Source organism: Oxyura jamaicensis, chromosome 2 (genome assembly GCF_011077185.1).
Source record: "Oxyura jamaicensis isolate SHBP4307 breed ruddy duck chromosome 2, BPBGC_Ojam_1.0, whole genome shotgun sequence".
Taxonomy (NCBI): Eukaryota; Metazoa; Chordata; class Aves; order Anseriformes; family Anatidae; genus Oxyura; species Oxyura jamaicensis.
The window spans coordinates 23,725,969-23,742,569 of record NC_048894.1 but is presented as its reverse complement, the minus strand read 5'-3'; the positions used below and the strand labels follow the sequence as shown (position 1 = coordinate 23,742,569).

Below are 16,601 nucleotides of genomic sequence, written 5' to 3'. Positions count from 1 at the left end.
CAGAACATTAAAACATAATTCCTAATAATTCCTTATAATTCCGAATTTTATAACCACAAAAAAAGCATAAAACAGATCATAACTTTGCAACTTTCTTAGTTGCTTATCAGAATCAGGAGATGGTGTACAACAGACAAAAAAACAGCCCGGACAGCCTTTCTTCCCCTCTCATCCTACTCAGTCTCACAGTCAGTTTGAGATCCCAAGGCTGCTGTAGGATAAACACGCTTAATCATCATTACATCAGTAAGGATCGCTGGGCAGCAGTTTCCTACATCTCCCACTTCAACATCACGGTATTTATCATATCTCAAGACATAATGTCTGCAAGCAGCCCATTTTTTTCCCATAAAAATTACTGCTGAAGAGACAGAAATCACAAGTGTATTTTTGCTCCATCCAAGAGTCCATAATATGCCCCATTAAATAAAGGCAGTGTAACCACTCATGGAACCATTTCTAAATAAAGATGTCTTTTGATTCACCTTATATAATTTCACACAATATTCCTTAATCTTCATTTGGGTTTAATGTTAAAATAAATAAATAAACTATCAAATTTAGTTGCCCCAATACAGTTTCAATATAAGCTTTTTTCAGTTCATCACTATTGGCAAGATTCAGAGCTCCCAAGCAAACGGTATTTTTAGAATTCAAGGTTTCTGGATTAATTCAGTTACTGTTTCAAGTTACATAGCATTTAAAGAGTGAGAGTAATCAGTTAAAACATGTAAGTAATTTATAGTCCTTATGGGTTCATGAATTTTAAAACATTCATGAATGTCCCCTGAATTAATTACCTGTTAGGGTGCTTAGTAAAAGACTGGCTGCCCCATATCGCTGGAAGTTATTCATACAAATAAAGACATCCTCAGCAACAAAGAACAATCTTTTCTTCAGCTTTGGCATGACAGACCAAACATCCTACCACACAAAAGGAAAAAAATATATATGCTTGTAAAGTGTAAAGACATACTATTCTAAACCTCATAATGTCTTTTAGAAAGATGCATTACACCTGACTTTGGATTCCTACATGCAACACCCTACAAATTTTCACTTTGGTCATCCAGTACCTACATACTTACATAAAATGTCAAAAAAAAATGCCATCCATGTTTTAATGCTACTCTTCTCTATTAGACATTGTCATTGTGAGCATCCTGGGAAGAAGTGGTCAGCTGGTAAATACCAGAGCAAACATCCAAAATTCTTACTAAAAAATCTAAACAGAACATCTGAATTCCCCTGTTTGCTCTTTTCAATAGAAGTAATACGAAAGGACTCTATATAGAGAAATCCAAGATCTGGCACCCATGATGTGAAAAAAAAATACTGAATGACTTGAGGCAAGGAAGTCACTTAACCTCTCTGCAGTTCCATTTCTCTGTAATAACGATCTTGCCCCTGTCACAAGGAGAAACCAGGAGCACTAATTAATTTTGCAAAGCACTTGGGCTTTTTAAGTGAAATGTTATGAAGATATCGATTATAATTTGTAGAGCCAAAGCCCTCTGGAAGGTGGCACAACAATCTCATTATTGCTGAGAATAAGACTTAGCACTTGCATTTAGCTGACAGATGTATAAAGAAAAGAATCATAAATAGTTAAGTGACTACTAACCCAACAGCTGAATTGCTGAGAGCATACGGCCGGCATTAATTTTCACTGAAAAATCCTATCTGGGTACGAGTTTTCATTATCTTCTACAAGCATGTTGTTTTCTGTCGTGCCTTGGTACCATGGCAATTGAGAACTACACTAGTCATTTGCCAATTCTGGCAGCACTGGAATTTGACATTTGCTACTTACAAAACATCATTTGGGAATGTTCTGGAGTATTATAAGCAGTTTTGTTCAAAATAAAAAAGGGAACTGACAGTCTTGAGGATCATTCTCTTTGGAGAACAAAGCATCGGGAGGGACCTGTCACATCGCAACCGCGGGCCTGCCTTCAGCTGCTCCCCTGGGGGGAGGCCGCTCCCTCCATCTGCCCTGAGAAGGCCAACAGCTGCCCCAGCAAGGAGCTGCAGCACCCACAAGTCAAAAACCAGACAAGAACAGATCAAGAAGAGAGTTTAACTGCTGGGAAAGTACAGGCTGTGCTAAGGAAAAAGATCAAGGAAGAACAAGTGATGAGACAAGGGAACAAAAATTACGAAAGGGGAAGTAGAGCACGTAATGCTAAAAGACATCACCTGTGACATACTGGAACAACCAGCATAGTCAGGCCCACTTTTAAGAGAGGCCCTTCAACATTCACCTTTCCCTGTAATTCGATGCACCAGGTCTTTGGTTTGAACATCTGATGGGCACAGCTACAAGCAGTGAGAGAAGTTGAGTAAGACAGAAAAATAAAGGGGAAAAAACAAAGGACAAGAAACAGAGTAGCAGTCAGACAAGGAAAGAAGATGTGAGTAAAAAAAAATATATATATATGATAATTCTTTTCCTGTCCTGATGGCCTGCCATTTCTGTGTGGTAACTTCTGGGTGTAACAGGCTCTACAATGAATGTCCCAGAACTACAACTCGCAGGTATTGTTTGTTTAACTTTATGTGGATACAGATATTGCTAGCTATGTTAGCTGTGAACTAGCAATTACTGAAAACAGAGCTTGGAGACTGAAAGTGGTACCCAGTGACATCATGGGATCCTTGCTGTACCTCGCACAAACTTGCTCATAAATCTGTGAGACAGCCCATCTCAGAGGCTTACTCCAAAAATGGCCTTTTTCTTTCTGAAGTCAAAGCTGATGTTAAACCAACTGTCTTTGTCATATGGAAGAACACAAATATAAAAAGGTCACTAGAGTGCCAGATGGAAGCATTTTTGAACTGGAAGCTCTGGCATTAATTCTCCCTGTTTGTCTGAGAGGCTGAACTCAATGAGCAGATTAAATGTCTGTGCTGCATTGCCAAGTGCAAAACAAGTCACTCTCATATAAAGGCCAAATGATCAGACCTTAAATAGGAACCCCAAAATCATACAAAGCTGAAAAGAAGTTTTAACACCTGAATCAAGAAAAATGAAGTATTACACTCTAAGTTACTATGGGCAGTGCTTAAACAACTCCCCAGCCCAACCTGCACTGTAACACTTATTTAATCTGCTAAATTAATACCTAAAAATTAGCCTGATTACCAAATGAAGCACAATCTTAGGAGTGAAGAATTATTGCACAAGATTGTATGTCCCTTGGACAAAGCAAGGTGGAGCAGAGCATTTCTAAAATTATTATTTTTTGTTCTGTTCATAGCAAAGCTTAGCTTCAGAAAAAGTGAGTTTTCAGTCCATTAAAATTGATGTTTCTCTCCTCACTGGGAAAAAGGGTTGATTTTGAAGAGAGTCCAGACTCAGCCTTAGGTATATAAAAGCCTCCATATATCCTCACAACAACATCCTGTTCTGCAACAACAGTAGCGAGGAGTCACCCAAGGACAGGGTCTCAGCTGAAGGTCACCCAGAAGCCCTGACAGCCGGTAACATACATGAAAAGAGACAGAAACTCAATGGAGCTGATCTAAAAGGGAGCGTTGCTCTCTCTCTGTACTTATGCCCTAAAAATACAACTGTGTTAGCACTGAGGACTCTAGTAAATAAATTCTTCCTTTCACTTGCCCGATGCTCAGGTTTGCTACAAATTAAGTATCACATCATTGAATTAGCACAGGGCTGCTGCTTCCATTAACCCAGTTCAAGACTTACTGTACCCAGAAGCAGAAGGGATGCTCCTCCAGCAAGCCAAGCAGGAGGGCAGTGGAGCAGACTGGAGCAGGAGGTATCAGCACAGCAGATGGCTTCCAGCAAGTGCCACAAGCCAACAGCTCCTTGTAACCGGCAGAACAGGGGAGAAAGTGTCTCCCATGAAATCATGACAGGTGGTTTCTATATTCTTTTACTTAGTTATCCATTTGTAGCTGTTGTCTTTCCTCCTCTGTAACCATATGAACAGCATTTAAAAATAAAGATTTTAAAAAATGTATTTTCAATCCCTTTCCCATATCAACCTCCTGCTCCAACAGATGGCTCCATGTGCCAATGCAAGTTCACGCAGTTTTCTTTTACACATTATTAGTAGCTTTGTATGAACATTATATTAAGTCTGAGTTTACAGGTTTATATTTTTATTTTGTCCTCCAACACTCCCCCCAGTCATGAAGTAATCAAGGGTGTGTCCATAAATGCAGAAAGTCTTCCCACTACCATACTGAAGTGTGAGAAATCTTGAGAGACTTGACAGCAAACTGCCTATTCTTGCTAAATTCTAAGGCTATGTCAATAGGGTTTTTAGGAAAACAAATGGTGAACAATTCCATGACTTGAAAACAGGTTTTGCTTAGTTCTTTTAGGCTCCTTTGCCGATGCTTGCAAGGCACTTGATTCTTTTACAGGCATCACCAAGTACTTCCACTGGAAAATAAAAACAATATTTATTCTCTTACAAGCAGGGACTGCAACAAAAATACTGCCGGTGGTCAGATCTGGTCATGCAACTGATAGTGTAAGACTACAGGCCAACTGCTATATTAAAAACCCAACTAAATTCTTTTATCTGGTGAGCCTGAAGTCAGATGAAAGCAATGAGATATGAGGAGATTAAGAAATAAAAAATGAATTGTAATTACAATGAACCAGAGAGTTCACTTCAGACTGAAAAATCAGTTAAAGATTGTCTCAAGAACCCAAGACCAACTTCCATATATAGGCTAAAGAGCACTTTTCTTATAAAAAGAAAAGAGGAAGGGTACAGGTTATACAACTATCTTTGCAAAATATATGCATTTCACATGGAAAGTTTTTTACAACCGTTTGCCTTCATGCACTAAAACAGCATGCTCTACACTCCATTACAAATCAATATACCATCTCACATACCATCAAACCATTTAAAAGTGCCTTGCGAAAAATAACTCAAGATTAGAAGAGTAAGTTAGTTTGGTTCCTTTTTCCTTCATTCAAATCTATTCTCATGTTAATATATATGTGTGTGTGTGTTTGTGTGTATTTAGTTACTTTATTCACTTCCTTCTTCTCTTCATTTTTTCTTCTTGCCTTTCCTTCCTTATCTTCTAAAGTTCCTTTTTACTATCTTTACCAAAAGCTAGAGGAAAAACTAGGTAACAAGAATTCTTTATTTTACACTTCTAATGCATTTCAAAGTTTTATTCTGGTACCAAGAAAGAAATTTCTCCTGCTCTTAGGTGCTTCATCCCTGAGGTCAACAACCTTACAGCTTAAGAAATGCAGCTTCCAAGGCAGAACAATGTCACTAGGAAAGAAAAGCTCTCCCAGCGATGCTAGATGCCTTACATATTATCTTCTGAGCCACTGAATTTGACAAGGTATCCTCTGCCATATCCGTATAAATAGATATAGAGAAAAAAAAGCTAAAACTTATTATTCTATTGTCCAAGTACCATAAGAGATTTGAATACCTCGTCAGTCTCCCAGAAATCTTAGGAACAGCCATCCATGATCTTTCTGCCAATGTTTTCTTCTGTGAAAGTTTGAGAGTTTAGATGAGGGTGACAAGTCCAGCTTCACAAATGAAGAGAGTCCTCATCTGTGTTTGGATTTCTCACACACACCTGACTTTTGTTTGTTTGTGTTACTTTTTTTTTTTTTTTTTTTTCCCCCAGATAAAAGACCTGGTTACAGAACTCTACCAAACTTGAATGAAAAGTCTTAAAGGAATTTTCCAGCAGCCATTTCAGATTTGTCAGACTTGCAGTTGCACAATAGCTTACAAAGCAAAAAGGTGCAAGAAAGCATAATTAAACTTGCCTCTCAGTACATAATGTGTAATGCTGGAAAAAATGGCAGAAGCCTTGTAAATATCCTACGTCCCATAAGTCAGAATTTTGTCAGGGGCTGTAATGAAAATTGTAGCATCCTAAATTAATACGAAGAATACGAAGAACACTCCAATACATCTTTTCTTGCAAAGATGTATAAAGCTTAAATGGAAAGGTTTTGAAATGATAGTGAGAAGAGCTCATTATAAGGACAACTGTAATTTTGCAAGAATTCTCTGAACAGCACAGAGATAATGCTCAATTTTCAGAAAACTAGGTATTTCAACAGAAAAGTGAAAATCACTGCTGCTTCTCTGATGAGTTCAAGAGAGAATGTGTGCTGCAGTAGACTTATGGCTGTGTTCAAATCAATTCTAGAGAAAAAGCTGTAACAGTACAAAACAATTGAGCCTGCTACAGTCAGTGGCAATTTGTGCCTCCAAAGCTGTGAGTTCATCTCAAATGACTTGCAACAAACAACAAAATCCAAGCAGCAAATTGGTTAAAAATCACATCTAGCATTCGAGTCGGAACATCAGTAAGAAGTCCTCCATCCATACAGTATACTAAATTTCTCATGAAAATACATCAACAAAACCGACTGCAGATATTATGCATGGCTTTTCCTGCATGGCTGCCTGTCTATCAGCAGGAAAATCACATTTTGTAATTATATCCTCTTCAGTGTCTGGACCACTTTGACAAATAAAGGTAATTCCATGCCAACTCGAAAGCTATAGGGTGGTGGCTCCACCACTTCCCAAGGCAGCGGCAAAACCAACCACCCCCATCACCAGGCTCTAGGATTTTCCAAGACAACTCTTCTTTATGACATTAAAACAGCATATCTATAACTGATATTTAATGAATTGAACATATTTGTTTTTACAGAAAAACTCTATGCAAAGTCCAGGCAAAACATTTTACACGTAGTCTCTATGGTTTTAAATACTTTTTCTTTGCACTTCTACAAAGATTCAGTAGACTTAAAGAGGACGTATTCAAACATACTAAGCCTGTAGACTGGAAGGCATCAGCAATGAATAAATGAAGCTGAGCTTTCACAATACACAAACAGGCATTATGCTTTTTCCTAGAGTCTTTATTTCCCCACTGCTCACTTGGCACTTTTGGTATTTTCCTCTTCAGGTAAGTCATATGCAATATAATATTAAATTACAAGCATCCTACACAGCAAAACTGAAATACAACTTACATGAATCTGATACAACATCCAGAACAGAATGATACAAACTGGGTTAAAATCTTGCTGATATGATGTTTGTTACTAGCTTAGCTTACTTTACATTTATGTAAAAGTCTAGCTGAAATTTGTCATAAATTTATTTTCAATCAGAAGCTGGAATGGATCTCCTAGTCACTATGACAAGACAGTAAGTTCTATTGTAGCAATGACTTATAAAAATTGCAATAATAAATTTTCAACATTCTTGCAAAACAAATCAAAATCCTCACCTAACAATTTTCACACCATTTCTGACTAGTGCACTGTCATGGAATAAGACAATTAACTGATAAAACTGCCTCCTGCTGCATCCTAAGTGGGCCAGTCCAGAACTGATATAGGAACTTCAGAGACATCTCAATTGCCTAAATATATGATAAAAAAGAGCACAATCACAATATGTTAATTCACAAACAATAGAAGAAAAAGTCCAGAAGTTACTTTTACAAAGGCAAAATGCTCTGCTTATGCTGTTGATTCAAAAATCTGATAACACAGTATCACCCTCTGAATGCAACACCCAACACTAGCTATATTGCTATCAGACTACTTGCTCTTGATAAATTGCTAAATCCTGAATTCTACATAGGCTTATATTAGGGCATGGAGTGGAAGTATCAGTGAAAAACAAGCCACACTTGGAACAATCATTACTTTTGAAAATAGATAATAAACTTATCTCAAAAGCAAAAAGTAGTCACAGAAAGGTATTTACTGAACTACACCAAAACACAGAAGTCACATACATGGAAAAAGCACTTCATTACAGATGGAGCTGCTGCTAGGAGTAGTTGTCCTGACTCTAATGTTAATAAAAAATAATAATAACAGAAAAAAAGCCCATAAGAATCTGTTTCTTAACTAACTTTCCATTCACACACCTTCCTGCCAAGGTATCAAATGAAAAACCTATGGGAGAGGCTGAAAGCCAGTCTGGACCTACCTAAGAGAACTCAAGCATTAAAAATGTTAAATTTAATCCGTGATTCCTGATTCAAGAACAGCAGTATATAAATTGTATTTAAATAGTATAGGAGTATATAAATAAAATATAAAATTTTATTTAGTTCAGAAATAGCCTTGGGGTACTTTTATCATGCAGCCTCTCCATTGTTTCAACTTATATTTGCTAGAGCACTCTCCTTCATTTCAACGTGCTTTGGAAGGTATAATTATCAAGGTACCACTACCTGAAACATTTAGGAGATTTTAACACTATTATTATCAAACCAAATTTACAAACCATGCATTAGCATGGCCTGACAGCTAAATATTTTTGCTTTGCTGGGACTTCAGTGGGAAATAACCCCAACAAAGCTGTCTGGATCTGTGAAACAGGATCACTTTGCAGCTCCTGTGTGCTTTAAGGAGCACACTAGCTCTCACATTTATAAAGATGTTACCTAATTTTATTGTTCAAGACCCTCACCTGACCCAGGCTGAGCATTCCCACAAGCTCTCTTCCCAGCAAATTCTTTCTCACCACACAGGTCAAGCCAGGACAGCACGCTGAAAACTGCACAAAGCAAACCGCTCAGTGGTAGCTGGCGTGGTGCAAGGACTCTCCTCAAAGAACAAAACGATCCCTTACCTACGACAGCTAGATTCCACCAGAGCTTCGTGACTCACAGTGCCAACCATGAGTTGTGATTGACTATGGATCTCTGTACTGCAGTGTAATCACAAATTCTTTTAATAGTACTATCAATTTTCTTGTCTGTAGGGTCTCAGGGAAACAGGAACGGCCTGCCAGAGAGTGTGCCTGTCCACGTGGGAAGTAGTACATAGGTCTACTTTTTAAATAGTTCCTGTAGGGTCTCATGGAAACAGGAATGGCCTACCAGAGATTGTGCCTGTCTGTGTGGAAAGTAGTACATAGGTCTACTTTTTAAATAGCTCCTCCAAACTTACTGGTTTAGGGAAAAAATATTAAAAACTGTGGGTTTTTTGTTTAAGATTTACACAACAAAATGGATAAAAAAGAGAAGAGGCAACCAGTCTTGCTGTAGAACTTCCAAAGACTGCATAACCTCCTTTGCAAAGACACATACCATCGATGATTATTAGTTTGGTCAATTACAACTTTTTGAAATTCTTCTTATCTGGAATCAGAGACACAGAGGAGAACATGACAAATATGCATTCCTCAGGTAACTTCTAATCTCCTGTTGTGACAACCATCAGCCTTGCTACAAAACTGATCCACATAGTGAAGGTCATAATCTTTATGGAGTGTTCACCTCTACTTGCCGATTAAACTATGTATTTCTTAATTTTTCCATCTGTATTCCTAACTTCTGGTCACGCTTTCCATATTATGTTATTTTTCCCCTAATTTACTTGACATTTATGTTTAATGAATCTTAGCATCAAAAAATTTCCAAAGCATTATTGATTTCTTAAGCCCAGAAAACTAAAATATGAGAATCCCAGAGACAGTAGTAACACAGCGAATAGAGCTGGTGGTTTTAGCATCTGGGGAGAAAAAACTGTTTGAGAAAGAAAGCTAGGGGGAAGCAACAGTGGATGAAAACACATCACTAAGAAATACTCTAACTTAAAATTTGCTTTAAAAAAATCTTACTTTCATAAGAGCTTCTGGAGTTTCACTCCTTATACAAAGTAAAAGCAAACTCAAGTGGCTGGATTACTTCTATGTATCAAACAATGACAAATGCACTAAAGGTTTGCAAAAGGTCGGATGGTATAAGCAAAGGAAAACTTCCATAAAAAGCACTTGCAGCTATTGTAATAGAAGCACTTAAGGTTATTCTCAAACAAAAGAAGCATCTCTACTTTTTGAGACCAAACTATGCAAATTAAGTTTGTATACAATGTGAAACGGCCCACTTCACATCACTTCCACTGCAGTACATACAGTGTCACACATGAGAGAAGAATTGTTTTTACTAAGGAGCTCCAGTAAAATAATAATAAAAACTTCCGAAGATAATTGATAGGACTAAATCCTTCCCCTTTAACAGTATTCAGTGACTAAGTAAAAAAAAAAAAAAAAAAAAAAAAATTAATTGGCAAGTACAGAAAAAAACAAGCAGGAACTGCTGTCAAACTAGTTATTAGATCCCATGTTGATATACAACTGATTTCTTCTTGGATTATAATTCACATGCTGCATAAAGCATTAACATGCTACCATAGAAATAAAACTCCTCAGCTTTTACCCTTAATCATTAACAGCAAAAAACATAGTTCATCACTCTACCATTACTACCACAGTTGGTTTGCTTTATGTGCTGGAACATATATATATATATATATATATATATATATACACACATACATATACAATTCCACTGGATTTCTATTGAGATTAATCTGTGTCATCACTTATGACTGAAGCACAGTAGCTGGCAGTTAAGTCATCAAAAATATTTCAAATTATTCCATATAATGGTCACGTTTTGATCTTTCTATCTTGTACCAATCATAACTGCTTTTTCCCTCCTCTCTTTTCCTAAACACACTGCTTCCCTAAGCTCTTATGCAGGTTCAAATATTACACTAAGATCCAAAATGCTACCAACACACTCCTACATAAGCGTTCAAGAATGACTACTTTAAACCACTACCTCGCTTTTTGTTTTATTAAATAAAGACAGCATGTGATAGAAATAAAATAATTACAGACATTAGTAGGGCAAAAGGATACTCTGACATCCATGATATAGTCTGCATTTATAAGAGATCATTTTAATTTTATCTTCCTATATCAAACAAATATGTTTCTGATAAAGACATTTATTCAGATCTAGCAAGATGCACAGACTTGTTAGCAGAGATGAGAAAGTGGCTGATCACGTCCTTCACTCACTCGTCCCAGAGGGCATTCAGCCAAGCATATATTGGAAAAAATTGCTCATACTATCCTCTTAATACAATAATAAATAAGGCTGCTGAGAGAGAAATACAAAGCCATAGCAAGAAAAGCATTGCTTTTAAGCCTTCTCCTACCTTTTCCCTGATATTTACAAACCGCAGGCAACGCTGCCGGGGAGTCTCACCAGGGTGGCTGCTGAGAGGTCTCATGTGGCATCCCCAGCTTCCCACCGCCTTCCTCCGCCTGGATTTTAAGCATTCCAAATAAAACCCACCCTGACATGCACAGAATGAATCCTGCTCAAGTTGGAAGCATGTGATAACTAGGCTGCAGGTTTAAACTGGAAATCCCAGCACTAGATTAATCCCAGACATTTAAAGCAAGCCCCATCTTACCGTTTTGCTGTTGCCTCAATCAGGTTAGATTCACCGGCAACTCTTTGACATGTCTCTGGCAATGTTAGTGTTTGCAGTCAGGCCGGGCTCATTCAGCAACTGAATGAATTCACAACATCTTTCTGCACTAGCAAGCTGAAACGGTACGGCTGTACTACAGCTAAGAAAGGGGGAAATCTAAAGCAGAAAACAAAGAAATCCCTAAAGGCATCATAATCCCAGTGGAATAAAATATAAAAGGTACAGATGAGCACCAAGGGTACTATATTTCTCTGTCTAAATTTCAGCAGCAATACCATGCTCTTTCTAAAACCACTTTTTTTTTTTTTTTTTTTTTAATATATGATGGACTTGCCTGTGGAGTTCCCAGAAAGGCAGACTATCCAGGCTCTGCAGCAGCATTGCAGCCAAAGTAACCATGCATATGCTATCTAGGCAATTTACAGCAGTCTTTTTGAAAAGATATTGATTTACAGTGTAGTATTGCCTCAACAGAATGCAGAACTGCAGCCAAAATAGCTAATGGTGATTTCAGAGGAATTAAGAAAAAAACCTCAACATTCTATCAAAAGGATGCAACTAATCATTCCCAATTCGATTATGTCCCTGTCCTGAAGGAAGCCAGCAAGTTCTTGAGTGACAAATGACATTAAAGTAATAATCTATGGGCATCTGGAAATAAGCACTATGAATGTCATTGTCCACTTTTATGGGAAAAAAAAAATAATACAAAAAAGCATTTAAAATTTATTGAGCCAAAACATGAACTAGGAAGTTAATTCTAGCACTGTAATGAGGAAACAATGTTTCATTTATAAACATACAAAATATACAGAGCTGTGAGTAAGCAATGACACCTACTCTGTGCTGGGAAGCCACTGCTGAGCCCAAGCAAGCTTGGGTGTGGTACAAAGGAAAAGAGGGCAGCAGAAGCAAACCCACAAGGAGGGCTTCTCCAAAAGGGAGGCAGCACATCTTCTCCATCTCCTACTCCTACAGCAACCCCTGCTGGCCTGTGCTTCAGATGGCTCTCGGCTCCCCAGAAACCTCCTGGGACTGGGTGGGGGGGGGGGGCGCGATGACGACACTGGAGAGACTACACTAGGAAAGGGAACTAATATATTCATGTGAAACCTTAAGATGGGAAAAGCACATCCTGAACACATAGAAATATCTTCTGTCTCTCTCTCTCTCTCTCACACACAAAACAAAAAAAAAAAAAAAAAAAAAAGTCGAGCACAGAATGACAGCATTTTTACATTACAAAGAGGTGCAATTAATCCAGTAGGGAAAACACAACAGCAGCCGCTCCACTGACCCACCTCACACAAATATCAGAAATACGCTCTTCTGGAAATACGCTCTTCTGTATAGTCCCACTTTTAATAAAGCAAAACATGCTTGAACTCTACACATTTGCTCAAGTCCCACTGCAGTCACGAAGACATGTTTAAATACTTCTCATCTCAAGGCTGAGTCTAGCATCACTAGGCTTCAGTGACAACAAAACTTGAATGGCATGAACAAATTCTGTAAGATGCTCCCAAAATGAAGTAGAACTTGTTTGTTCCGCTCATCTATTTTCCAGTCATAGGGGCATATTCCAGAAGACTACTCAGTTTCTTAGGTTAGTTTTTAAGCAGATAGAGGCTTCACCTGAAAAAAGAAGAGTTCCACTCTAGGCAAAACTTCTCAGGTGTCCCAAGTGTGGAGGTCTGAAGTAAACATAAGAAAAATCTTCAAGTTGAAATGATAAGAACACGTTCAAAACATCTATATTTCTTGTCCTTATACTACCAACATCAAATTGGTCTGAGTAGGAGAGAAAGCACACAGAAGGACCCTCAGATAAAAGAGAGATAGCTCATGAGTATGCACCTGCAGAGACTGAAATATGCCAAAAGATGCGCCACATTCAGGACAAAGGGGCAGACAGCGCACTTAAAAGGAATGCAGAATGCTTCTGCATTCCAGAAGCAAACAAGGTGTTAGGGCCAAGGGATGGAGACAGAAAGCAAGCCAGTCTACAAAGTAATGAGATCTGACATAAAGAAGCCAAAACCTCTCATATATTAAAGTTAATTATTTTTACTGCATTAAAAAAAATCTGAATTTATTACATTTCCCTACCATAAACATTCAGCAGGTAAAAAAAAATGATTCTGAAGAGCAGAACTCAATGACATGCTAAATGTCTTTTGTTTGCCTGTGGAAGGTCCAGCATTTTGTCTCAAGCAGCCTGAAGATGGTTTCAAAACCAAATTATGAAACCAAAAATACCTATGTTATGTGACAACTCCCTCAGAATCGCAGGCTGAGGTTGGAAGGGACCTCTGGAGCTCATCCAGCCCAACCCCTGCTCAGGCAGGACCACCTAAAACATCCTAACCTAAATGGATGGATAATGGAACCTAAAGTTCCATCTTGCTGGCTCCCCGTGTATACAGGTGCATGGGGTTATTCCTCCCCAGGTACAGCACTCTGCACTTCCCTTTGATGAACTGCACAAGGTTCTTGTCAGTCTACTTCTCCCACCTGCCCAGGTCCCTCTGGATGGCAGCACAATCCTCAGGCATATCAACCACTCCCCACAGTTTTGTATCAGCAGCAGACAGAGTACCCTCTGCCCCATCATCCAGGTCACTAATGAAGATGTCGAACAGGATTGGAAACAGTACTGACTCCTGGGACAACCTGCTAGTTACTGGCCTCCAATTAAATTTCATTCCATCAGCTGCTCAGCTCGTTTTCAACCCACCTCACTCTCTGCCCATCCAGCTTACAATTCATCAGCTTCACTATGAGCATATCAAAGGAGACAAGGTTGAAATCCTAAGTAGACAATATCCACCACTCTTTCCTCATCTACCTGGCCAACCATTTCACCATAAAATTATGAGGTTGGTCAAGCATGACATCCCTTTGGATTCCTTTCCCTTCAGAACCCATGCTATTCTTGATTTCTTTCTTGTCCTTCACATGCGTGGAAATGGTTTTCTGGTTTATTTCCTCCATCACCTTAACAGGGATAGAGGTGTGGTTGACCAGCCTGTAGCTCTCTGAATCTTTCTTGTCCTTTTTGAAGACAAGGATAACATTTACTTTCCTTCAGCCCTCAGGCATCTCTCCCAGTCAGCATGATCATTCAACAAACATTGAGAGTGGCCCTGAAATGACATCAGCAAACTCGCTCGGCACTAACAGGTGCATCCAATCGGCTTCCATCAAATTATGTATATCCAGTCTGCTTCTCAAACATGATCCTTTTCCACCAAGGGTACATCTTCCTTATTCCAGACCTCCCCCCGTCTCTTGGTCTAGGAATTCCTGAAGGCTGGTCTTGCTAGTAAAGACTGAGGGAAAGCATGCATTTAGTACCTCAGTCTTTTGTATACCCTGTGTCAGCAGGGCTTGTATCATTCAGCAACAGGCCAAGATTTTCCTTAGTCTTCCTTGGCCCAGTTTTGTACTTATAAAAGCCCTTTTTCTTCCCTTAGATATCTCTTACCAGATTCAATTCCAGTTGGGCTTTGGCTTTCCAAACTGCATATCTGCATATGTAGACAATGTATGTTATATTCCTCCCAGGTTACCAGTCCCAGCTTCCACCTTCTGTATGCTCCCTTTTATGTCTGAGTTTTCTCTTTGTTCGTCCATGCAGTCCTCCTGGCATTTTTGCCTTACTCTGTACTCTCTTTATCCCCCTCCTTTCCATGTGTTAGCCCTATCCCTATCCCTATCTCTACTCCAAACCCCACTTGTTGACTGTGGTTGAATACAACATGCCTGCAGCACAAATATATGCTGTTTCTGCTCATGGTACCACAAACTGTATTGGAAAACCTGGCTGGTAGTCAGAGGCAGTCTGGAATTACAATTGGAATTCGTAAGTCTCACCATCTGGATCACATAGAGCCCCTTGTACCATGAGGCTGGTTTGTTTCCCAAGGGGCTAGAAGAGTAACTGAACAAAAAAAAAAAAATGTCAATACAAATCAAAAGGTCAAATACCTATGGTTTTCTGCATGGAAACCAACTACAAAAGTACAAGCTTCGTAATATCGGTACTCTAAGTCATGCCATTTTCATACCAAGGCAGACTCCAAAATGTTTGAATGTGGCACTTGAGAACAATCTTTCATGTATATGGGGGCATCTTTGGAGCTTATCAATATAATAGATGTACAGTCATGTGCAAATTGTTATACTTAGAACAGACTGATTATACAGCTCTGATGGTCAATGAACTAAACATTGCAATCCATCATTTATTAATACTGTACAGTGAAAAGAATATCACTAGTTGCTTTGTGTTGTGTGGTCATACTGCGTAATGTCCAACTTAGAAGTAATGTTCTCAGTCTATTTTAAATCATCCAAGACAGAGGATGTTTTCCACATAAGACAAGGGAGAAAGGCCAACTGTTCCACCCTTCCCATGAAGTAATAACCACATGCAATAGTTTGTACAAGTATTTTACAGACAAGAGCCCATTTCCTCCTCATACAAGAAACTGCATGACTAAGAAAAGCCACTGCTCATTACATACCTCTTAACAGCCACCAACTGAATATACAAAGAAAAAATAAACACACTTTACAGTTTCAAAAATTTTCTTACTTGTGAAAGTGATTTGGCCATCTAGCCAGACACTTCATAAACCACTGATAATATTTCATAAAAACTGATTTTAAAAGATGGCTAACAAGTTGTATTCAACAACACGGGACTGGATGAGACACCTGTCCAACTCCAGTTCAGTTCCCTGTTATCACTGGCAATCACAAAACATGATACTTCTCCTAAACTGATCAGTTTGGTTTTAGTTTGAAATTAAAATACAGAGAGTACACAAGATATGACCTTAATAAAACAACCCAGCAGCAACAAAAATGTGTTGAATGCAAAGAAAATCATTTTTTGCTTAAGATGGTAAGTGAAGCAGTGAATAACATTGCACAACGGAATGTGTGACAAGTTATTCTGAGTACAACATGCTGTCAAACTTGCTTTGCAATACCAATATTTGAACTACACCATCTGCATTATCTGCCATGGTGGGACTTCTCTTAAAAAATAGTCACTGTCTGAAATTAAATGCAATGTAACACTTGGTGTCAACTATCTTTGCAACCTTTATCTATAAAAGACGATATTTTATGTTTTTATGGATCGATTCCAAATATAATTTGCATTATAAAAAATGTTTGAAGTACAAGTTCAAAAGAAACAACAACATTGAGTACATTTTGTAATGATTTCACACATTAAAAAAAAATACTTTAAAACATCTAGATACATTTTCAACTTGGTGACAGCATT

General features: G+C 38.4%; 1 protein-coding gene across 4 annotated transcripts in view; it reads right to left on the bottom strand.

Annotated features, from left to right (window-relative positions):
* CDK14 (cyclin dependent kinase 14) overlaps nt 1-16,601 on the bottom strand; it is a 329,549-nt gene that overhangs the window by 253,199 nt on the left and 59,749 nt on the right. The window contains exon 1 of one of the 4 annotated variants that reach the window (XM_035319415.1): nt 11,634-11,747. The exons of 1 other annotated variant lie outside the window; for it this stretch is intronic. Coding sequence is in view for 1 of the 3 variants with exons in the window: in XM_035319412.1 (XP_035175303.1) it covers nt 11,018-11,092 (75 nt within the window). In the remaining 2 variants the exon portion in view is untranslated. Of the gene's footprint in view, nt 1-11,017; nt 11,175-11,278; nt 11,437-11,633; nt 11,748-16,601 lie in introns of those variants that run through there. 2 more of the 4 variants (XM_035319414.1, XM_035319412.1) reach the window with 2 other exon arrangements.